The sequence below is a fragment of the Neovison vison genome, chromosome 9 (assembly GCF_020171115.1).
Source record: "Neovison vison isolate M4711 chromosome 9, ASM_NN_V1, whole genome shotgun sequence".
In the NCBI taxonomy this organism is placed as follows: Eukaryota; Metazoa; Chordata; class Mammalia; order Carnivora; family Mustelidae; genus Neogale; species Neogale vison.
The window spans coordinates 73,983,232-74,006,846 of NC_058099.1; the positions used below are offsets into that span (position 1 = coordinate 73,983,232).

Sequence of the window (23,615 nt, forward strand, 5' to 3'; positions counted from 1 at the left end):
CAGACAAAGCTTCCCGAGTGCCTACACTAGGACTCCAGGATTCGGCGTGTGTTTGGGTCACGCAAGGACAATGGAAGGGATTCCTTTCTTTGTGAGAACAAATGTGAAAACCATCTGGGCTCTTGCCGTTTCCCCTCACCATTCCAATTTTGGTAATAACAACCCCCAAATAAGCTAGGTGTTTCCATATGGGGGTACAGGTTCGGACTTTCTGGACTTCAGTGTGGTTTGTCTGCTCTGTGGGTACTACAGGAGGAAAACAAAACAGAGATAAAGGATCCCTTTTGAATGAAAGTTCAACAAATTAATGAAATAAGAAACATGTTATTTATAACAAAATAAAACAAAAGGAAAAAGAAAGAACAAGAAAGAGAAGGCAAACCAGCAACTTCCAAGACAATGACTTATAGATTAAGTAAAAATAACTCTATTGATATACACATATACACACTATGTAGGTAGATAAATGATAGATGTCATAAAATTAAAATTATATGCTTCTCAGGACAGAAGAATTAGGACAAGTTCCTCATAGCTATTTAAAACTGTATCACAATGTGAAATCACTGCAGTTAATCTTGCTTCCTTCACCTTCTTTGTTAGACCTCGAAGACTGGAAGTTATCAAACCAGGATCTAAATGTGAAAATCGTCCGCTTTGCGCAAACGACAACGGACTGCCACACGCCACGGGGCAGGGGTCTTCCGAGTTCTCCCACAGGCCTTCCTCACCTGCACCTGAGATGCGCGGGAATGAGGCAGGGGACCGTGGGCAGGTGCCGCGTGGATGCGCACATTGACGTCTAAACAAGAGCAACAAAGACGTGTCTTTCCGTGAAAACAACGCTGGCCTTGTACTCTCTAGAGAGGAATTCCTTCTCCTTTCTATTTAAATATATATATGAAAAGGTGTGCTAAGGACCCAAGGAGCCTCTCCCTCTGCTCTGGCCTGTCCTCTGCTGCCCCCTGCAGGTCAACAAGATGACTGTCCCCCTGGAGACACCTGGGGGCCCTAAGGGAGGGCAGGGGTGGGCCGCGCACCGTGAAGACTGCTCCCCCGAGCGCTCACGTGAGCCTCCAGCTTCAGCCTAAGGCGGCGGTTCTCAGCTGGGGTGATTTCGTGCCCCCCAGAGAGCCCTGGGCCACGTCTGAAGACACCTGGAGTTGTCAGGAATCGGGGAGGACGAGCCTTGCAGACACCAGAGACAGAGGCGCTCCACACCTTGCAGTGCCCGGGACCGCCCCGCATGGCAGAGAATGATCCGGTCCAAAATGTCAGCAGTGCGGAGGCTGAGAAACACTGGTCTCGTGAAGCCCCGCGCAGGAGAAAGCGGAAGATGTGCTGTCGGTGAGACTCGGGCGGCCCCGAGCTTCCTCGGGAATGCAGCTGTGACCGGTGCTGAGCGGCCCCGAGCGGGAGAGGGATCGAAATGCTTCTCGGTCTCGTTGAAATGAGATTGCTTTTATTTGCACGGAAATGGCCTCTCGCCTTTTCTACTCCGAATTAGTAACGACTTTAAAGCTGTAGCAGCACAGCCCCTCAGCCTCTGTTTCCCCCTCGGTGGCCCACGGATGAGCAGCCGGAGCTCCCGACCCGCGAGGGCCCCCCGCGCTCCAAACCGGAGCTGTGCGTGGTGGTCCCGGCCTCCGTGTCAGCCCGGCTCCTGCTTACTGCGGGCGCAGAAATGCAAGTGAATTTGCTCGCTGGGAAACGGCCGCCTTGTGAAAATTCTCTACTTAAAAGGTGCCGTGATCTCTGATTTCCTACTCTTGTGTTCACTGAAAATGTTTACATCAAAATCGTCTGTAAAACTAAGGCTTTTCTTTGAAGTGCACAGAAATTTCCAGTAACTAGCATCCTCCGTGAGTGCTCAGGTTTGTCGGTGGAGGGGATTTAAGACACTAGCTAGCATCAGCTGGATTTTGGCATCTATGAAAGTCTGCATCGTCTGCTTTCTTGGAGGGAGGTTCAGCATCTGGGGTCACACCCCCCGCCCCACACCACCCCTTTAAGTACCAGGTGTGAGTGATGAGGGAGCACGGGGCTGGCTGAAGACAAAACAAAAGCTGGCGCCTTGCACCCCCTTCTCCATCCGCTCCCCCTCTGTCATATGTGTAGCATCCCTCAGGCAGCCCTGACTGCCATGAACAATAAGCAAATAGTTAACTTGCAGAGCTCACAATCCTGCTAGACAAGAGTCTCCCTTGGCTTACAAATGTCCTAAATCTCACTAACAAAGGCGATTGATAGCAGGATTGTGACATCCCACCAAAAAGTCTCCCAGCTATCTTAATGTTAATAGCTGGTCTAAAGACAACATTGATCAAGCCGCAAGGGCAAGGCCTCCGGTAGGCCTCTGACAACCTGGCACCTGGTAGGCCCTCTTTAGCATATGAAAACTCCGTTGAAACCTCCCTTCCCCTCACCTTCCCCCAACTGCAGGGTACATAACCTGCCATCCCTCACAACCGGGGGCAGCCGCATCTCTGCCTGCCCACGGGTCCTGTCCCCGTGCTCTAATAAACCACCTTTTTGCACCAGAGACGTCTTAAGAGTTCTTTCTTTAGCCGTCGGCTCCGAACCTCACCCCACCGAACCCGACCTAGGTTCTGGGACTTCATCATGAGGAAAGCCTGTGGGTCTGAGACATCTCACGGATGGACTTCCAGACACCAGTGCACATGTTTTTTTCTTTCTCACTTTCCCTCCCTGCAGAACCCATAAGGAAATGAAATAAGGACTGTACAGAAAGGGAAAGAATCGAGGACTATGTCCACCTTTTTTGTTTCTAAGGCCTATTAACCCTTGTTTCTGTCTCTGACAGCAGAACCAGTGGATGGAACAAACAGCCTCCTGTGCAGGAAAGACACACGGTTTTTCTCCAACAGGACGGGAAGACAGCAGAAGAGCTCGCTAAATCAGAACAACACGAACATGTAGTAGGTCTGCTTGCAAGACTCCGAAAGGTCAGAAATTCTGCTTTTTTGGCCTGATATTGTTTTTATGTGAAAAATTCTGTCTTTTTCCTTTTATACAATGAGTTGAACAAAATGAGGCTTTGGACACACAGGCTGTAGGAAAGGCATCTCTCCCTGTCCTGTGGTTTGCATACAGTTAGCATAAATGCGTCAGCTCCCTATCGGTTTCTTCTTCTGTGTTTGGACTTGGAAATCATTTGCCTTTCTTACAGTTTCTGTGCCTGCTTTCCCTTCTCCCAGTAGGGCTGTAATAACAGTTCCCATAAAGTAAACAGGAAATGAGAAAGCTGACAGTTTCTTTTCTTTCTTAAAGTTTTGAGCTCAAGATGTCACATGATATGCTCGGATTTAGGAAACACTGTTGCTGTAAGCTTTAAGGAAACAGGATACAAATAAGTAAATGCATGGGTGTCTTTCTAGCCCACATCATAGGAATGTGTATTAGGAGTCTTCGAAATAGTCACACACTCTAAGCTAGGAACTCCATGTCTGGCACTCTATCCTAAAGAAATGAAAAATGTAGGGAAAAAAGTTTTATGTAGAAAGATATTCATAGCAGTGTTCTTTATAATACAATTATAAAAATGAAAAACATCAGGGCAACAACAATGACTGGTAAATTCTTATACAGCTATAGGATAAGCAGGTTTTGACCATTAAAATATTTTGGGGGCGCCTGGGTGTCTCAGTGGGTTAAAGCCTCTGCCTTCGGCTCGGGTCATGATCCGGGACCGAGTCCCTCGTCGGGCTCTTTGCTCAGCGGGGAGCCTGCTTCCCCCTCTCTCTCTGCCTGCCTCTCTGCCTGGTTGTGATCTCTGTCTGTCAAATGAACAAATAAAATCTTAAAAAAAAAAATACTTTTGAAGAGGTTTTGGCCACTGGACTTTAATGCTTAATTTCTTCCTTGCTTCCAAGGAGAAGATAATGAAAGACTCCGCATATAGACACCCCCCCCCAGCCATTGATTAACTAACTGCTTCTTGGCTTTTCTGTAATCGCTCGCCCTTCCCCTGTTAGACCCCTCCCCCAGTTAATTGTTTAACCACTCCCTTGCCTTTCTGTAACCACTTGGCTTTTAGGGGGTGATACTGGTCTCCTGTTTCAACAGGATACTTTATGTGCATAGTCATGTAGGCAAGGGGGGTCGCCTAGGTACGTGGGCCTAGTCACGTAGGCAGAATGTTTCTCTGCTGAGTAATAAGGTCCAACTCCCCCTCCTCACTCCCCCTCCCCACCTTTCTCTTCGCGCGCCGGGGTCCTTCAAAGCCAATCTACAAACACCGAGTATGCCTTACATTCAAACCAGCCAATAAGAACCTTGTAACTATGTTTCTGCTTCTGTACGTATGCTTTTGCTTCCCCAAACCCCATAAAAAGGCCCTGAACAAAGGGCTGGCGCGCGAGTCTTCCTAAGACTTGATCGCCCGCAGGTACCTGTGTCAACTCAATAAACCTCGTGCTGTTTGCATCTGATCAGTGGACTCGGCTTGGTTTTTGGGTCCGGGGGTCTCCTCCTGAGAAGGGGTCCATTCCGGGGTGCTTGGAGCCCCGGGGGATCTTTCATTTGGGGGCTCGTCCGGGATACGAGACCCCCCACCCAAGGACCACCGACCCACTGTCAGGAGGTAAGCTGGCCAGCACTCTATTCGTTGTGTCTGTTCGTTGCGTCTGTGGCTGCGTCTGAACCTGTTACTTGTGAATTTGCGCATGCGTTTGGTTTGGGGTTCGATCGGATCCATTTGTATTTGGCGAGGGCCAGAAGGAGCTGACGGGCTCGGACTTCTCCCTCGCAGCCCTGGAAGACGTTCCAGAGGCGTTTGTAGTCCCGCCGGACGGGACATTTGAGGATTTGCGCATGCGTTTGGTTTGGGGTTCGATCGGATCCATTTGTATTTGGCGGGGGCCAGAAGGAGCTGACGGGCTCGGACTTCTCCCTCGCAGCCCTGGAAGACGTTCCAGAGGCGTTTGTAGTCCTCCCGGGCGGGACATTTGAGTCCTTCGGGACATTTGGGCCCCGGTGCAGCGGGGCATTTGGAGCTCAGCCTGTATCAGAGAGATACGTGGCCTTGGTTGGAGAGGGGGAATCCGGACCCCCAGGATCTCCGCTTGAGTTTTTGCTTTCGGTTTTGTACCGAAATCGCGCAGCGTCCTTCTTGTTAACTGTTTTGTGTGTCTTACTTATTGTCCTTGGTGTTTTCTTTGACTCTAAAATGGGGCAAACACTTACCACCCCCTTAAGTCTCACTTTAGGTCACTGGAGAGATTCTGAGTTTCTCCTAATAGATGTGGGGGTTTCTCCCTCACTCACTTCCCATGTTAATGGCTATAACTGGAACCAACGGGTTGGTCTAACTCGAGACAGAGACCATAAGGAATATTCCCAAGCAGCTGCCGAAACTCTCTTTGTTTCGGGGAAGTTTCCCTGTGTTCTCTGGCCCGACTTGGACTGCTTAACCCCTCCCCCCTTGCTGGTGGAAAAGCATGGCATCTGCTCCTCTATTGGGGCAAAGAAATGACTAAACTGATGGTTAATTGTCTGTCTCAAAGTTCTAATGGGTAATTGCTGAAGTAGCTTTCAAAGTCTTTGGTAACCTGAAAGTTTTAAAGTTTTGCTTGGATGACAAACGGAATTGAATTGTGGACATCTATATCTTAACCAAACAGGATAAAAGGCTAAGTCGTTAATTACTGGATGTAGAAAAGTATTTAAATCTGCTGGTAAACTTGTTTTCCACTTAACTGATTCATAAATTTGCCACCTGAAAAATTCTGTTGTAACAGTTCACAAATGGCTAATAACTAAAGGTGTTTCTAAGAATACAAAGTTCTGCTTAGTGTAACTAAAACTGATGAAAATAAGGAAAACTCTATAAAAAAGTAGGTGATATGTAAAAAAGATTTAAGGAATGGGAATACATTTTGTTGAAGGTTAGGGAAGGTAATTTTGTCCTCAATAAAATGGTTGTTTGAAAGAAAATGGCTTGGGACAAAACCTGAATGCAAAGGAAAGATGTAAAAGGTTTGTGAAGGGAAATCTTCAGAAAAAGGAATTTTAGATATGGTCAGGACAGACTAAAAAAGAAAAACAGCCTCCAAGGTGATTTAATACTCTCCTGACCTGCCTCCACATAGATTATACTTCCAAGTATAAGGGCCATTTGGCCTTGAGAGATTAAGAAAGCAGCCCAACCTTAAGAGACTGCGAAAACACTCGGTTGCCATCCTCCATTGCCTGTAACCATAGAAATTCACTCTAATCTGTAAAGAGTAAAAAGGGAGATTGATCACCTCCCATTAGCCAGAGATACCCAAAAGGGAGGGTATCCAACCTGTTTGAATCTGAAGAGTGCCTGACTGTGTAAATCTGTCTGTACGGCTTCACTGCTTCGGCTACGGAGTCTGAGTGGGCTGCACCCTGAGTCTCGCAGGGCGTCATATGGCAGAACGGTCATCTACTCCACGGAGTAGCCTGGTCTGGGGTTTATTTGGACAGGCCTTAGCTAAAACGCTCCTAAGTTCCTGTGGGGAATGCGAGCAGGACAGCAGGGGAAAGATCCCCCTCCCTTGTCTGCGACATCATTCATGATGGGAGAAAAACCCAGAAAACTCCTATCTTAAGACTGCACACTTAAAAATAAAATTAAAAAGGGAAAAGACACTGGTATAAAAAAAAAAAAAAAGCTGATTTTCTTTGTTTAAAAGGACAAAGTTTTCTTAGATTAATTGATCAGATAAGAGAATGTAAATGGTTTTCTCTTTGCCAGCCCAGAAAACCCAGTCTCTATGTTTTGTTTTATCACGTGTTTAACATCCCTAATTATATTTAGGCATGTGCTTTAAAACTTTCTAAGATTTTAGCAATTGTTGACAAGATTTAAACCAATGATAAACCTTGGGTTACATTTGGGAAAATGCTATAATTATTCTAGAGATTCTATGCATTTCCTAAAGTTTTAATGTTTTGAAAGATCATCGCTTGATATTGTAATTACAGAAATGTTATGTGTCACAAAAATAACCTGATTTCCTTGCAGCTAAATTGTAAACTCCCGTGTCTCTTCAGCTCTAACCATATACATTCCGAGTTTTTGTCATTTATAATTATTTTAATTCTTTTGTAAAATGAGTTTTATCTTCAAGGAGATTCAGACAAAGGACTTCCAGGACAAATACAGATATTTGATATACTTGAAAATCCTAAAACTGAAATGGGTAAAAATTTCCAGAACTAACTAAAGGTGCATTCACCAGAATTAGTAACATGGAACTAAATGAACTAAAAGATTATAATGTTATGTCTCTTATTTTAGACATTGCTGGTTCTCTTTAATGTTTGCTCTTCCAGACTAGGGATACTTCCTCTTAGTTATCTGTAACTTATAGAGATGTAAAAGTGCTCATTTGTAAAAGTGCTCAAAGCATTCAACTTTTCTCTCTATCTGAACCCTCTGAAACCAAAAGGTCTCAGTTAAGTATTCTTTCTTCCATGGCTATCAGTCATTTGCATAAGTTCAATAAGAATCTGTTCTCCTTGTAACAGGACAGTATTGGAAACTGGTTATTTTACCAAGGCTTTGACTGGGATGTCATATTTGAAAAGATTCAGATATGACCAGACAGTTTAAAGGAACTAAGGTTGACTTTATAAAACCTGGAGCCATAAAGGCCCTTGGGACTATTGGCCTGATACCTTGTTTACAGAGTTCCCAGCAGCCTCACCAGGTGAGTAAAGAATGTCACTCCTTGGTAGGTGCAGAATCTCATGAAGAGGCATATGCCCAAATCGACAGGTATTGCAGGCATGCCTGATGGCAAGTATGTGGCTTGGCTTCTGGCCTGGAGAGGCTACTAGAAGTTCAACCTAGAGATTCCTTATAAGAAGTTCCAGCAAAGCAGATTCTAAAAGATCTATATGATCACACTCAACTGTTCTTGCTGAGCTTATGTAAATAATGGGCCAAGTTTGTTAAAACTGGACTTGTTTCACAAGTGACTTAGTCCTGATTTGGCTATCTCTGTAAATGAGGGTTATCTTAGAGAGAAAAATTATATTTTAATAACACACCTTTATGGATATTAAATTCTAGATTCGATTGTCTTTAAATGTTTGTTTACCTAAGCTAAACAATTTGAGGTAAACTTCAGAGAAGTTACACAATAGCTTCTTTAATCAATCTTATTATCTTGTGGGTATATTAACAAGACCCCACGGCACATGATTAAACAACTGGAAAATGGGATTGATTCCCCTATAATTGTATAACTTAACTAACACCTTGTTTGTGGCTGGGATAATGAAATTGCCTAAAGGCCAGCCTATTGCACTCCATAGGATTAACTATGGACATATAGAGATAATGGATGACCCCACTTTCTTTATGATTAGATCGGATGATGCATGGGGAACTCCCCTTATCTCTTGACAAGTTTTCTCACTTGCCAGTGATCCTCTGTAATCAGGATATTGTTAAGGCTGGACCACTCAAAGGTCTTCTTATTGGTTTCATCCCTTAGTCATATTTATCCTAGAGGCCACCTCTGTTGAGGTGCAATTGCAAACAGATGCTTTAGCGAAACCTAAAACAGCCCCTAACTAATGAGTTCACATCAGGTCCAGATTTTTCTTAGAATTCAAAGGCCACCAAAGAATGATGAAGGCCGACTAATTAAATATTGGGCTATACTTACAGATATGCCAGATGAATGACAGTTTACTGATGACAGTAGTTTTCATAGAAAAAAAAAAAATAAGAAAAGCTAGGTATACTGTAGTGTTCACTAGCACTTTGCAATTGCCAAAGCCTAAGAATAAACATTAACACTGACTCCAAATATGCCTTCCTGGTACTACATGCCCATGGAGCAATTTGGAAAAAAAGGGGATTGCTATCAAGCCATAACTCCCCAATCAAATATGAGCCTAAGTTACAAAACCCTCCTTAACTTACTAAGGATGGTGTATATCAAATCTGGGATGCATATCTGTGGCTTACACCCACGATTGGACGGCTCAGTCAGAAGGCAGTTTTATGCTGGGAACAAAGAAATCATACGAGTGATACTTGGGCAAAGAACGCACGATATCTAGGATGGCTATCACTAGAAATGTGTTCCCAAGTAACAGTACTCCAGGCTACTGACTGGTTTGCTACTGACTGGGCAAGACGCCCTGGCATTAGATGGCCAGCTCCAAACAGAACCCACTGGATATATGAAACAAACCTGTGGCCCTGGCTTCCTCCAGGGTGGATAGGTCGCTGTACCTTAGGATTTGCCTGGATTCATGGGCGCATTACTAAAACCATTACAACTCCAGCTAGTCTCCCCAACTTAAAACAAAGATGGATGCGATCTATTTTTTTTAAATGGTATAATCACTTAGCATCCATTTTTGTTCCATCTTTGTGACTAGAGGATGTCATGTGGCATATATGTAATTCTCAAGACAGAATGTTGTGTGTACATCCCAGACTATCACAAAAATGTCACAGGATTAATAAAGGATATGAATGCCCAGATTAAAGCTCTACAAGATCCTTCTCTCTCTCTCAGCAATTGGTTAGCTTACTGGTTTGGAGGAGGACTGTAGCCAAATCTCCTTTTTGGGCTTCTCATTCTTATTGCCTTATTAGCCTTAATATGTTGCTTTGTTCGCTGTTTCTCTACTTGGTGCCGAGACTCCATCGCTGCAATGACTTCACCACGACAGATGATCCTTACCATGCGCAAAGATACTTTTTCACTGTCAGCACTGGATTCAGCTGCCTCCGCCTTTTGTAACTCCCCTATACATTCCTCCACTGATCAATGTTGACCTGAGTAGGTAGGGACAGCTCTACGCCCCTATTCAGCAGGAAGAAGTTACAGAAGATAAGACCTTCCACCTTCAACCACCTTAAAGATTTAAGGGTCAAAATTGTTCAGGAGGCTGGCTGAAGAGGGAGCAGGGGCTGGCGCCTTGCACCCCCTCTCCACCCCTCCCCTTGATAATATGTATGACATTTCACAGGCACCCCTGACTGCCCTGAAAAAAGAACAAATGTTTATATTGCAGAGATCACAGTCTCGTAAGGCAGGAGTCTCCCTTTGTTTGCAAATGTCCTTAAGATTTACAACAAAGAAGTTACCTTATCAATAGCCCAATTTCCAAAGACACATAACTCAGTTCCTCAAGCCCATCTGCAAGCCCTGCAGCTAGTACACCCTAACATCTGCAAGCTAGCAATGGGAACTCCAGCCAATTAGGACGTAGAAAATTACTTTGACCGCCTTCACAACCATCCCCCCGGGGGCAACTCGGGTTAAATCCTTGGGGAAGCTATGGGGACTGAAGTCAACAAAGTATGTTAAGAACACTTATGCCCCGGGTTTCACAGACCCAGAGAGTGGACCTACTGGAGTGGGACATCCCACTTTTATAGTCGCTATTGGGGCTGCGAAACCACTGGTGACACAGCAATATCAGCTAATTCGACAGACCAGATCCCAAACTGACCTGGTACAGGACCAGAGCGAATGGATATAAGATTCTATCCATGATAAAGAAAAAGGGGGGAATGAAAGACTCCGCATATAGACACCCCCCCCCAGCCATTGATTAACTAACTGCTTCTTGGCTTTTCTGTAATCGCTCGCCCTTCCCCTGTTAGACCCCTCCCCCAGTTAATTGTTTAACCACTCCCTTGCCTTTCTGTAACCACTTGGCTTTTAGGGGGTGATACTGGTCTCCTGTTTCAACAGGATACTTTATGTGCATAGTCATGTAGGCAAGGGGGGTCGCCTAGGTACGTGGGCCTAGTCACGTAGGCAGAATGTTTCTCTGCTGAGTAATAAGGTCCAACTCCCCCTCCTCACTCCCCCTCCCCACCTTTCTCTTCGCGCGCCGGGGTCCTTCAAAGCCAATCTACAAACACCGAGTATGCCTTACATTCAAACCAGCCAATAAGAACCTTGTAACTATGTTTCTGCTTCTGTACGTATGCTTTTGCTTCCCCAAACCCCATAAAAAGGCCCTGAACAAAGGGCTGGCGCGCGAGTCTTCCTAAGACTTGATCGCCCGCAGGTACCTGTGTCAACTCAATAAACCTCGTGCTGTTTGCATCTGATCAGTGGACTCGGCTTGGTTTTTGGGTCCGGGGGTCTCCTCCTGAGAAGGGGTCCATTCCGGGGTGCTTGGAGCCCCGGGGGATCTTTCAATAATATTATGTGCACATTGTAAGTTTTTTTTTTAAAGCATAAAAACAAAGTGTTAACAGTGGTGTTTGAAATTTTACTAGTGTGATTCACACTTTTTGCTTTAAGTGTTAATGTATTTTCTCCAAATTTTCTGTAATACTGTTGACTCTTGAACAACACAGGTTTGACTGTGAGGATTCACTTTTTTTTTTTTTTTAAATAAGATTTTATTTATTTATTTGAGAGAGAGAGAGAGAAAACAAGCAGAGGGAGGGGCATAGGGAAAGGGAGAAACAGACTCTACTGAACAGGGAGCCCCTGGGCCAGGACAGGGCTCGACCCCAGGACCCGGGAATCAGGGCCCGAGCCACCCAGGAACACCCCCCTCCATCCCCGTTTAGATCCACTGGATTGATTTTGTCTATTTCCTGTGCCCTTCACTGGGCTCAAGGCATCTGTGCTGATCCCTCCCCAGCTATGGGGAGGGGGGTCCTTCTCCGGAGCTGAGCTCACTTGCTGTGTAGTAAGCCCCTGATCTCCTTCCTGGGTTCACCAGGTCCTGCTCCATTCAGGAGCATCTCCTCCACTCCGTGTTCAGTGAGACCCGCGAGTCTGGTTGCCTCAGTAGTTCCCTCAAAGGGCCCTACACCCTGGCTTCCTGTGAGCCAGACAGTGGGGAGTTGGCTGCCATGTGTTTCTAACGACAGTCTTTAAAAAAAATCAATCAATCAATCAGTCACTTTCCAAATAAGTAGCTGCTTGGAGTCTAGGGACAACCGGTACTGGAATCTGTTTCTTGAAAATGACTGAGACGTCACAGGAAGGACCTGGAGAATAGGTCAGCAGGGACATGTGGTAGGTTGTCACAGGGGCAGCAATCCCCGCAGAGAAGCCAAGACCGTGGACGTGTTTGCTGTTGTAATTCATATCACATGGCAGAGGAGAGTGATCACCAGCCGTGAGGTCGGAGAAGGGAGAGGAAGAGGGCAGTTTCTACTTAGGAGCATCTTGTCCCCATTTCCTTCCCATGTCATTTCCTCTTTGATGTTCCCAGTGTTTCTCTGGGGGAGGGGGACATTTTGGGACTTTTTGACCTTGCTGGGCATGAGGACCCCAAGCAGCTCCTTTCATTGCCTCCCCTTCCCCATTCATTGTGAAATAAAAAAATATCACCTCCATGCATTTCCTGACACCCTGGGGTGAGCCACCATCTGTTCAACCCCCTCATGGGATCCTAAACACATTCCTGGGGCGAAGTCTGTATCTACACAGCAGGGGGGGGGTTGTCTTAAATTGCCTTGTCATTCCACAGGTATGCAAATGGGCTAGACTGGCAACAGAAATGCCCCATTGTTTTCACTTCTAATCAGCTGGCAAGTCTAAGAACATTTTTCATTGTATTATGTTAGTTAGCATACAATACATCATTAGTAGTGTTCCATGATTCATTGTTTGCATATAACAACCAGTGCTCACAGCAATCCATGTCCTCCTTAATACCCATCACCAGGCTCACCCACCCCCCACTGCCCTCCCCTCTGAAACCCTCAGTTTTTTCCCAGAGTCCACAGTCTCCCATGGTTTGTCTCCCCCTCCGATTTCCCCCACTTCACTTTTCCTTTCCTTCTCCTAATGTCCTCCATGTTGTTAGGAACATATTTTTATTATTTTATTTTATATTTTTAAAAGATTTTATTATTTATTTGACAGAGACGCAGTGAGAGAGGGAACACAAGGGGGGGAGTGGGAGAGGGAGAAGCAGGCTCTCCGCTGAGCAGGGAGCCCAGTGTGGGACTTGATCCCAGAACCCTGGAATCATGACTTGAGCTGAAGGCAGATGCTTACCGACTGAGCCACCCAGGCACCCTAGAAACATATTTTTAAAGAGGGTTTTGCTAGAGAATCCATGGGACTTCCTGTTCTATCATGATGCTAAATTTCAGGGCCTGCAGCCCTCCACAGGGTCATTCTTGGAAATGGGACAGTAGGGAGAGAAGAGGGCAGTTTCTACTTAGGAGCATCTTGCAGTGTGGATGGTTATATGGACAGAAGCAGCACTCAAGGGATAAGGTCAGGAAACATAATTGAAATTGGCTTATAATTAGCCTGGACTGATAGGCACCATTGGGCTGGGAATGTAAGCGAATTCCTATGACCAAACTATGAGAGCTCAATCAAGAGAGCTCTGGGTGTGCCTGGGTGGCTCAGTCATTAAGCTTCGGCTCCGGTCATGATCCTGATGAAGTTCTCGAACCTAGGTGAGGTTCAGTGGGGTGAGGTTCAGAGCCGACGGCTAAAGAAAGAATTCTTAAGACGTTTCTGGTGCAAAAAGGTGGTTTATTAGAGCACGGGGACAGGACCCGTGGGCAGGCAGAGATGCGGCTGCCCCGAGCCTGTGAGGAGTGTCTGGTTATATACACAGGAGTTGGGTAGGTGAGGACAAAGGGGTGTTCAGAAGAGCTACTGGGGCAAAGAATACTATCAGGATATCGAAGGCCTGGTTACTATCTAGTCAAGGCCACTTCCCTTCTAATGAGGCAGTAACATAAAGACAATTGGGAGTTTCCTGGTGGAATGTTACATTCCTGCTATCAAGCGTCCTTGTTAGTGAGATTTAGGTTTTAAAAAGAAATGTAACTTTATTTACTTTTCCTTCTACCTCCGTCTCCTTCGGTTTTTTATGGAGGGGAGGGTGACGTTAGGGCTTGAGGAACTGAGTTATGTGTCTTTGGAAATTGGGCTATTGATAAGGTAACTTCTTTGTTGTAAATCTCAAGGACATTGTAAACCAAGAGAGACTCCTGCCTTGCAGGACTGTGATCTCTGCAAGATAACCATTTGCTCTTCTTTTAGGGCAGTCAGGGATGCCTGTGGAATGCCACACATATTACCAAGGGGAATGGGTGGAGAGGGGGTGCAAGGCGCCAGCCCCTGCTCCGTTCTCAGCCAGCCTCCTACTCCCTCATCAATCCCAGCGTCCTGGGATTGAGCCCCACATCAGGCTCCCTGCTCAATGGGGAGTCTGCTTCTCCTTCTCCCACTTCCCCTGCTGGTGTTCCCTCTCTCACTGTCTCTCTCTGTCAAATAAATGAATAAAATCTTTTAAAAAAGAGAGAGAGAGAGAGTTCTGAAGAATGAGGTCATTAAAAAGGATTTCCTACAAAAAAAAAAAAAAAAAAAAAAGGATGTCCTACTTTGTTTAAGGTTCTTCCAGGGAGCACACACTAGCGCTCTGACCCCTGCTGGAATGGTGAGGCACACTGTGTTCTGGGGCCTGCGGTGGGGTTTGTAGCCGGGAGAGAGAGTGGCTCAGTTTGGACCCCAGCAAAGACAACTGGGGATGTAGAGTCACGGAGCAGGTGGGTAGATGGATGGAAATTGCTAAGAGGAAACATCAAGGTGCGGGCTTCTTGCCGGACCTACTGCTTTGCCTTCTTCTCTGAGCTGGTCGCCTAGGGGCGGGCGCAGAAACAGGCGCGGGGTGGGGGGGGCGGAGTTTCTTACGCAGCGTTTCTTAACACTCAAAGGCTCAGAGAGTCCGACCAGACGGTGGTCACAGGGTGGGAGCCCATCCAAGTGAGAGAAGCAGGGAGGACCCCTGCCAAGGGATTTTACTAGAGATTAGGTGGGGTACGGCAGGAAAGGCATGAGGGGAACTCACTGGTGTGTTTGAATGTCACAGGGTCCCAGTTGTGGGGCAGGTAGGAAGCTTGTCTAGGGCCCCCTTTTCACACTGGTGGCTGGGATAGTGACTCGAACATGGCAGGAACATGGTGACATGATTTTCAAAGTAAGGGACAGAGCTCAGTAAAGATATCTATACTGATATATATATTCTTTTATCAATTTATTAAAAAGTTACATTCTTGGAAATATTAGCATGTATTAAACCATGTTCTCCCCCAAACCATCGTTCTATGTAAAATGCAGGTGTCCTAAGCTTAGATAATCATGAACTGGTTTTTCTCCTGCATAATGCTCAGCAGACACTCAGAAGTCAGGCGGCTTCAGGAGAATTCCAGGTGCTGGGACCTTGTATGAACATAGGGGCGCAAGTCCTACCCACTTCCCCCAACTCCCTTCTCATTGTGAAAGCCGCTACCCATTTCCACCATGCCCGCTAGGGGGCAGTGTTGTGGCATGGAGAAGGAAAGTCCCTGTCCCACACAGAGAGGGGAGGGGTGGGGGAGGACAGGGAGCCCTCAGCAGAGCTTTGTCTAGCAGGTAAGCTTGCTGGGTGGTGGAGAAAGCCACAATGGCTCAGCGGGAGGACAGCAGCAGGAAACCTCCTTCCCTAGGTTTGGAAGTGGGCACAGTGTCTGCCAGACCTGAGTCCCAGGAGACCAAGAGTGGGCAGTTCCCTTCCAGAGGCTCCTGCAGGGTCCCCCGGAGTCCTGTCATTTCTCGCACACCTCTCTGTTGAGCACCTCCCTGCCAGGTGCTGGGGACACTGTCTCTGCCCTCAAGTTGGCTCCCAGTCGAGAAGGGGAGAGCATCCCACATAACCCTACAGTCTGGTGGAGTCACAATGGAGAACCCCACCTGGGCCAGAGCCTCCCGGGGAAGAATGTTCTAGAACGGATCCCAGCAGGAGGTGTCCCCTGGATGCCGGACGTCAATAGGTTAGAGAGTGGGACCATCCTGGGTCGGGGAAGGAATCCCCCTGAGGCCCCTGTTCTGGAGCCAGGATCACTCTGGGGGTGGATAACAAGGCTGCCTGTGAGACCGGATGGAGTCAAGGGCACGGGAGTGATGCCTCACTGTGCGGCCTCGAGGTGAGTTGTCTGGGTGCCCAGAGCCCCTGCCCACACCGTCCCCACAGAAGCACTCTTGCCGTGTTTGGTGTCAGTGTTTACATACCTGTGTGTCCCCAGGACACGGATATGGGCCGGGTCTGGACCTTCCTATTCCCTGCACTGTGCGGAGCCCATGGGGGCCTCTGTAAATGCTGAAGAGTGAGGGAGTGAGTGAGTCTGTGAGTTCTCTTGCTTCTCCCTGCAGGGATGAGAGATTGGACAGGGGGAAGGCTATCAGGGCCCACCCCACCACCGTATTTGTCTTTGTACCTCGTGATGCCCTCCTTCTCAGCATCTGGTACAGTCACGGTGCCGGGGAAGCAGGACCCCTCCACGCAGAGAGCAGCAGATGGCCCTGGCCAGGCAGACAGGCCAACCCTGCTTCTCCTGGTAATCCGTGACCTCCTAGGAGTTGCTCCAGCCAATTCCTTGTGCACCAAAATGCCATGGACCTGGGCGCATGCTGGCGACAGAGAGCAGATGGGTAGTTTTCAGGGACTGGGTGGGGAGGGAGGAGTGACTGCTGATGGGCTCAGCTTCCTTACGTCATGGGATGTTCCAGAACCAGAGAGCAGGGCTGGTTGCACACATCATCCATGTAGTAACACCTCGGAGCTTCAGTCCTCTTTAAAATGGCTGAAACAGGGAATTGTATGTTACATGCACTTTACATGAATTTTTTTGTGGCTACGATGGGACACCACGAAACCTCTTTGCACCATGGGTAAGAATCGTGACCAGATACGAACTTCCAGTTAGAAAATGAGTGCCGGGATGTACTGTACACGACGGGACCACAGTTACTAACACTGCATGGCACGTGTGAAAGTTCCTAAGACAGTGGCTCTTAAAACTTCTCCTCACAAAGAAATCCCGGATCGGGAAGGACACGGCGAGGGGGTTCCAAACTGGGAGCATCCGCGCTGGCAGTTTGCTCAGAGCCTTCTCTTGTTCTGGGACTAACTGGCCCCCCTGCACCTGTGTTTAGGACGCTCACCAGGGACTCTTCATCCAGCAGCTGCGACCCACGCAGAACCTCCAATCCAGGATCAAACTGAAGCTGTTTGGCCACTCGGGCTCCGGGAAAACCACGCTGGTGGAATCGCTCAATTGTGGGCTGCTGAGAAGCTTCTTCCGGAGACGCCGGCCCAGACTGTCCTCCGCCAGCTCCACCAGGTTCCCGCCCTCCCCGCTGGCGTCCAAGCCCGCAGGTAGGTCCCTCCACCCTGGCTCCTGTCTCTGTGCGAGGTGCTGGCTTTTGTGCTGTCCCGTGTCAAGGTCTAGGGTGAGTAGCGGCTTTGTGTTGGTTCCCTGGCCTGTGGTGACCGGATCTCACTGCCCTGTTGGCTCTAGGTGTCTAGCCCCGCTTTGGCTCCTGTGTGCACTTGCTTCTTGGCCTGCGCTCCCAGATCGCCCAGGAATAGCAAGGCCAGGGCCTCCCCAAAATCACGGTCACAGGCACAGAGGTCCAAACGGCAAATGTAGCAATCACAGAATGGTGTCGTGTTCTACTTTGGGAAGCAGTCCTTGGAGACACACTGAGCTTGGACGAACATAGGTTTCAGGTTGCACAGATCCAATACTGGCCCCAGAATGGGCCCTTCCCCTTAGGCTTTCTTCTTGGAAGAAAGAAGCTGGGCACACCCAGTGGAGAGCAGCAACACTGGGTTCCCAGGGAAGCTCCATTCCCAGGCATATTAACGCTGGTTGGTGGTTTTGAAAGGCTCCTTAATGATGTCATGGGTTGTCCGGCCACTCACGTGAGGCCTGACCGGGAGGTGGGCTTTGCTGTCCTCCCCCTCCTTCTGCAGACACGGCTGTGGGGGGATTCTCACCCACAGGCGAGAAGCGCAGGGTGGCCTTGTGGATGCCTGAGAAGCACCCACAGGAAGCATGACGGAATTGTACCACTTGAGATGCTATTTCTCCTAAGTGCTCTGGAGTGAGGGAATTCCATTTTGCACAGGTAAGAACAGAGGCCTTCATTTAAATAAGGAATTTAAAAAAAAAAGGAATAGAGATCTTCAAAGAGTTTCCCACACAATGTCAGTTTTGAAGTTTTGGGCCTCAGATGCATTTCTGTATGTGATATGACAAAGGTGTCCTATGCCTCCTTCAGGTTGAAAACAAATGTTTTGAAACTTAAAGTTTTTTCTGTGTAACTCCTGTCTCTGTAAGGAGAGATGTCTGGAGAACACTTGTTGCGTTGGGGAACAGTTGACTGAGATTTACATGCCCCTTTCAGTTTTTTTTTTTTTTCCCTGAGCACAGGAATAGAAAAAACTTGGGGAAGAAATATGAGCCAAAACGAATTTCCAATTAGAAAGATTATCATACCATCAACGTACGTTTCTAATTCTTACTGAGCATTAGCTGTGTGCCAGGAACTGGGTGAAATGTGGTACATGTGACACCTAGTTTAAACCACATGTTTTCAATTTTCCACTGTAATCTTGATCCAGTTTGGGGATGTAAAACGGGTTACACCTTTTCCAGAGCCAGTAGTGTTCCCCGTTTAATGGTTAGCTTCACCATCTGTGCGGACCAGCCTGTGTGGATAGTGAAGGGTCAGCTTTCCTGGCAGAATTCCATATCACCCCTAGAGGGAGCCAGTTCCTCGCTGCTGTGGGGTAAACTCCCTCCAGACTGAGCCACTGCAGAGTGTGTGTGTGTGTGTGTGTGTGTGTGTGTGTGATTGAGAGAGAGTGAGAAAGAGGGAAAGAGAGACAGAGACACAAGGCAGGGGTGGAGAGTTAGGGCAGACAGACAGAGACAGAGAGATCTATTTAGAGCTCTGATCTGGAATTTTCCTCAGTCCTCATTTGGTATGAAGGTTATGACCCCAAAGCCCAGGAACTACACTGAACCAGCCACACGTCAAGTGACATGTGGGTTCCCGAGAAGGTGAGATTTTATCTCCTTCTCAACCCTCATCCCTGAGAAGTAATGTCTCCGTTCATCTTCCACAGGTAGAAGAATCTGGAAGTAGATTCTTGATAAACTGTGGCTCAGGAAGGCTGTGTTATCAGCCAGGGTCATGAGTGTGTGGCGGCGTCCTTCAGCCAGGGCCGAGAGAGACTGGGTCATGGGACTCAGTGACGGAAGATTCTGGCAGGACCATGTCCCGCGCTGGACCAGAGAGGCCTTGCCAGCCACGGTCAGCACAGAGACGCAGCGGGTCCCCTAGGGAGGCTCCTTCTCCTGTTCTCTTGACCACCCCTGGTTCAGAGCTGCGTCTCCAGGCTGAACCCACAAATTTCTGTCAGGATAGCAGGTTGGTGGGGCTCGGCTTCCCCGACAGGACTGTTAGGAGGTAAATACTGCCCTCTCTTGTGTCCCATGTGAGTCCATTCCAGAATCCTCCTGGTCTCCCAGCATCCCCGAGGACGCTGGCTTTGCTAACAGAAGGAGCCGAACTGTATTCCATTCTCCGGGGAGCGGACAGCCGTGTTCTCTTCAGGAGGCAGAGCTCTGCTCTCTGTGGTCATTTGTGTAAAAGGAAATCCCCTCAGGGATTCGTAAGACTGAAGAAAGTGACAAATGCCGGAAGGCCAGGAGAGAAGGCCCAGGGGACACCAAAAGGATGTCCAGCGGGCAAAGTGGCTGGTCTCTGGGGAAACCACAGTAAAACCTGGAAGCCAGGAAGCGTGGAAAGTGGTGTGTGAGGTTGACATGGTCTGTGCTGACCTGGGTCCGGGTCCCGCACACGTGTCCTCTCACTGGATTCTTACGACGTTTTGAGGTTGTGTCATAACCCACTTCGGAGAGAGGGAAGTGGGGGCTCAGAGACATAACGTGTGTGCCTCAGGCAGAGGCTGAAACCCGGGGCCTGGGCGCGGTGTGTTGTGTGCAGGAGCGGGTGTGGGGGAGGAAAATAGGATTAGCTGCCGACATTCACACCTCAGAAGATTCCACTAAAAACTTGAATAATGGGTTTCTTGTGGAAAATTGGAAACTTCAGCTACATGGGGGTCACATTACTGCCTGAGGCTGGTCAGCGAGGAGGAGGTGGCTGCCTCAGACAGAGGAGCACCTCCTGTCTTTCACCCCCTCTGCCCCCAGCCCCTCACCCAGAGTCCCATAGACCGGGACAGAGGAAGCTGGCTACTACCTCCACGTGTGAAATTTTGTCCCGTGACAGAAATGACATTTCAGGGAGGCATTGGAGTGTGTGACCGTGGGCTAAGGTACCCCAGTCTACCTACCCCAGAGGTGGAATTCAGTCCCATATCTGAGGCCCAGAGCCCAGTGGTCTCCCAGAGGGTCTAGATGAGCAGGGGTGGGATGGGAAACCCCTCAGGGGTCCATGTGGCTTCATGCCCAGGGGGTCAGTCTGCCCCAAGGGACAGGGAGAGTCTCCCTCCAAACAGTCCCTGGAAGTGACAAGACCCACCTGCAGGTAACTGTAGATCTGCCTGAGGTCGGGGAAGAGCCAGAAACTGTGTCTACAGGCCGTGTAGCAAGCACACCCTGGACCTGGGGTAGGGGCGCCTGGAGACAGCTGCACGTGGAGCCCGAAGCCTGCCCCTCCCAGGGCGGCCAGCTCACCCATCACCTCCTGATGCTCAGGGAGCAGTATCAGGGCGGTTGTCAGAAAAGCAGACTACGGTGCACATATGAGGTGCCGTGAGAGCCTCCTCGGGGAGACCAGATCCATGGGGCCAAGGTGGCTTCCAAGAAATGTCTGAATCCAGACATAGTAGCTCTGTCAGTGCACAGAGGCTCTGCTATGCCTGGGGGGCCATGCTCTGCTCCCTCCTAGGCCGCACCCCTGGTCCGCACAAGCCCTGTGAGAAGGGCCAGGCCTGTTTCCTTTCCTGGGAGAGAGGCCACCATGGGCGCCACAGATCACTCAGACTTAGATGCCTGGCCCTTGGAGCTGTCGGCTCCTGAAGGTGCAGGGGGAGAAGGGCCCAGCCACCGGGCAGGACGCACGTGTGGATCCCGGCTGCTCCGTGTGCACCTGCTCGGGGCCCCTGGGTCTTCCCCACAGAGCTGGTCTGGTGGCCACATCCACACTCGCTCTGTGGCCAGCGGAGGGTCGTGGCTGTGGCCTTGTGGGTCTGCAGTAGGAAGGACATACCCAGAGCAGAGGGGGAGCAGGTGTCCAGGAGGAGCCTGCAGGGGAGGCGGCCTGCGGTCCCCAGAGAGGAGCCCAGGGGCGCTCTGTCTATGCTCAGGGTGCCCAGGGGGCTGCTCCAGCGGGCCTGCCGCTTCCCACCACTAGGGGTCAGCAGTTAGCAACGATGAATGGTTTCCCTCTGGTGCCTCTGTCTCCGTGTGAAATTATCAGTTTTATGATACTGGACACAAACGCTGTCCTAACGAGAACTCAGTGAGGTTCAGGAGTGCCTGCCAAATCCCGTCCGCTCTGCCTGGGACAAGCTGGCCTGCTAGTGGGTAGAATCTCTTTGCAGTCAGCCTGACACAATCTCATGGCCCAGAGTGGGACGGCTTCACTGGCCCCAGTCAGGGTCCTGGTGGAGACGTTAATGGAAGGACAGTGTCATGGGCACAGTCAGGGGAGCATCGCAGAGACGGTGAAGTGTTCAAGGCCTGGGACAGAAGGAAGCCATTCCCTCCCCTGGGGCGGAAAGACCAGAGGAAGATAATCTGTTCCTGAAAAAGCTGGAGCCCCCGGGGTGAAGCTGCTGGGGGGGGAGGCGGTGTGTGTCTGAGTCACAGACGTGCAGCTGCTGACAGAGAAGCAGAAGGGAGTGAGGAGGAAGTTCCTAGTACCTGGGCCTTCTCCCCTGAGCCTGTCCAGTGCCTCCCCTTGGCTGACCCCAACCCGAAGCCAAGTGACAGGGGTGCCTCAGAGATGCGGTCCCCAGGGTCCGCCTCTGGCACTGAGATGTGGGAGGTGCAGTGGACAGGAAGAATCAGGGCAGCACCCCTGACCCACACGTGGGGGGCCCACGAAGCCAGCCTGAAGCAGCAGGAGGTGGGGACAAGAGTGTCCCAGGAAGGGACAAGGCGCGGGCCAGGCGGCTGGGGAGGAGACACACAGGCTGCCCTGTTCTCACCGCCTCCCATCCACCTGCAGTGTCCTGCAGTACCTTGCTCCTTACTGATAATTTTACCGGAATTCCTCACTCTTTAATCAGTTTTTTAAAAACTACTATATTGATTGTCCTTTCTTTTAAAAAGCACGCATTTATCCAAAATGTGTATTTCTTCTCCTCTTGTCCCTGTTAGACCACGTCCTCAGCTTATCTCTTTGGTGTTTGTAGGAAGGACTCCCATGCACGGACTCCCACTGTATCCCTCATAAACAGACAACATGTGAGTGCCTTTGCAGAAGAGGGTGTGTCTGAGAGCAGCCGGGTCAGCCAGGAGCTGTCGCCAGGAGACGCCCCCTCTCTGTCCCTTGCTGTCTGCTGATCACCGCTGGAGGTGCTGCGTTCTGAGCTGGTTTGTCCCCCAGTAGTTTTTGTGTTTCACTTGGCAAGGAAAGGGGAGGAAGGAACCCTCTTCTGGAGTCATTTCACGACCGGCGCTGTTTCCACGGAAAGACGTGTCTTTGTTGCTCTTGTTGAAACGTCGACGTGCGGGTCCACACGGCACCTGCCCACGGTCCCCCCGCCTCATTCCCGCACATCTCAGGTAGAAGGTGACACAGCTGCAGGTGAGGAAGGCCTGTGGGAGAACTCGGAAGACCCCTGCCCCGTGGCGTGTGGCAGTCTGTTGTCATCGGTGCACAGCGGACGATTTTCACATCTAGCTCCTGGTTCCATAACTTCGTGTACTTGAAGTCCAACAAGATGAAGAAAGTAAGTTTCCTTGCAGTGATTTTTAAATTGTGATGGAGTTTTAAGTTGATATGAGGGAACGTGTCCTAATTCTTCTGTCCTGGGAAGCATGTAATTTTAATGTTCCATTCCATGTGTGTATATGTGTATATATATATAAATATGCAGTATGTATATACATATATATGAATACAGGTATTTTTACTTAATCTATAAAATGTAGTAAAAAGATGTTGGTTTCTCACTTCTGTTCTCTTTTTTTTCTTTTCCCTCTTTTTAGTATAAATAAACTATTGCTTGTTGCATTCGATTGTTGGTCTTTCATTCAAAAGGGATCCTTTATCTCTGTTTTATTTTCACCCCGCGGTACCCACAGAGCGGACAAACCACACTGAAGTCCAGAAAGTCAGTGAACCTGAACCCCCGTATGGACACACCCAACTTATTTGGGAGGTGTTGTGACTAAAACGGAATGGTACAGGGAGATGGGAAGAGCCCAGAGGGTTTTCACCTTTGTTGTCACTCAAAGAAGGGAGCCCCTTCCGTTGTCCTTGCCTGACCCAAACACAGGCAGAATCCTGGAGTCCCGGCGCGGGCACTCGGGGAGATTGGTCCATACAGATGTGCAGGGAACAGCCCGCAGAAGCGAGAGAAAACCTACCCTATCTCCTGTCCAGATTGGGGAACAGAGGCATAAGGTGGAAATGCGGGTCATTGCTGTGTTTGTAGTTCATTGAAATATTGAAGTTCCCCCCTGGCTCCTAAGGCAGTCCGTCAACTCTGTGGTTTCCTGGAACAGAAATGGGAATTCTTTGTTGCATTCTAGAAATACTTCATATTGAAACTATTGTAGAATTGTTTTTACTTTTTAAAGATTTTATTTATTTATTTGAGAGAGAGAGACAGTGAGAGAG

At 48.8% G+C, this 23,615-nt stretch overlaps 1 protein-coding gene across 1 annotated transcript; it reads left to right on the top strand.

Moving 5' to 3' along the window:
* The first annotated feature begins 1,246 nt into the window (after nt 1-1,246).
* Nucleotides 1,247-23,011, top strand: LOC122916753. The gene is made up of 6 exons (XM_044264155.1): nt 1,247-1,347; nt 1,522-1,743; nt 2,825-2,966; nt 16,938-17,160; nt 17,791-17,915; nt 22,183-23,011. The coding sequence occupies exons 1-5, from the start codon at nt 1,247-1,249 to the stop codon at nt 17,844-17,846; spliced, it is 744 nt and encodes a 247-aa protein (XP_044120090.1). The 3' UTR covers nt 17,847-17,915; nt 22,183-23,011.
* The last annotated feature ends 604 nt before the right edge of the window (nt 23,012-23,615 follow it).

Bases quoted from the DNA above. Each gene is read 5' to 3' on its own strand.
- LOC122916753 (XM_044264155.1), top strand. From the start codon at position 1,247: ATGGCAGAGAATGATCCGGTCCAAAATGTCAGCAGTGCGGAGGCTGAG. The intron at 1,744-2,824 runs GTGCCGTGATCT...TGTCTCTGACAG, and splicing joins GAAAATTCTCTACTTAAAAG to CAGAACCAGTGGATGGAACA. The intron at 17,161-17,790 runs GTAGGTCCCTCC...TCTCACCCACAG, and splicing joins GCTGGCGTCCAAGCCCGCAG to GCGAGAAGCGCAGGGTGGCC.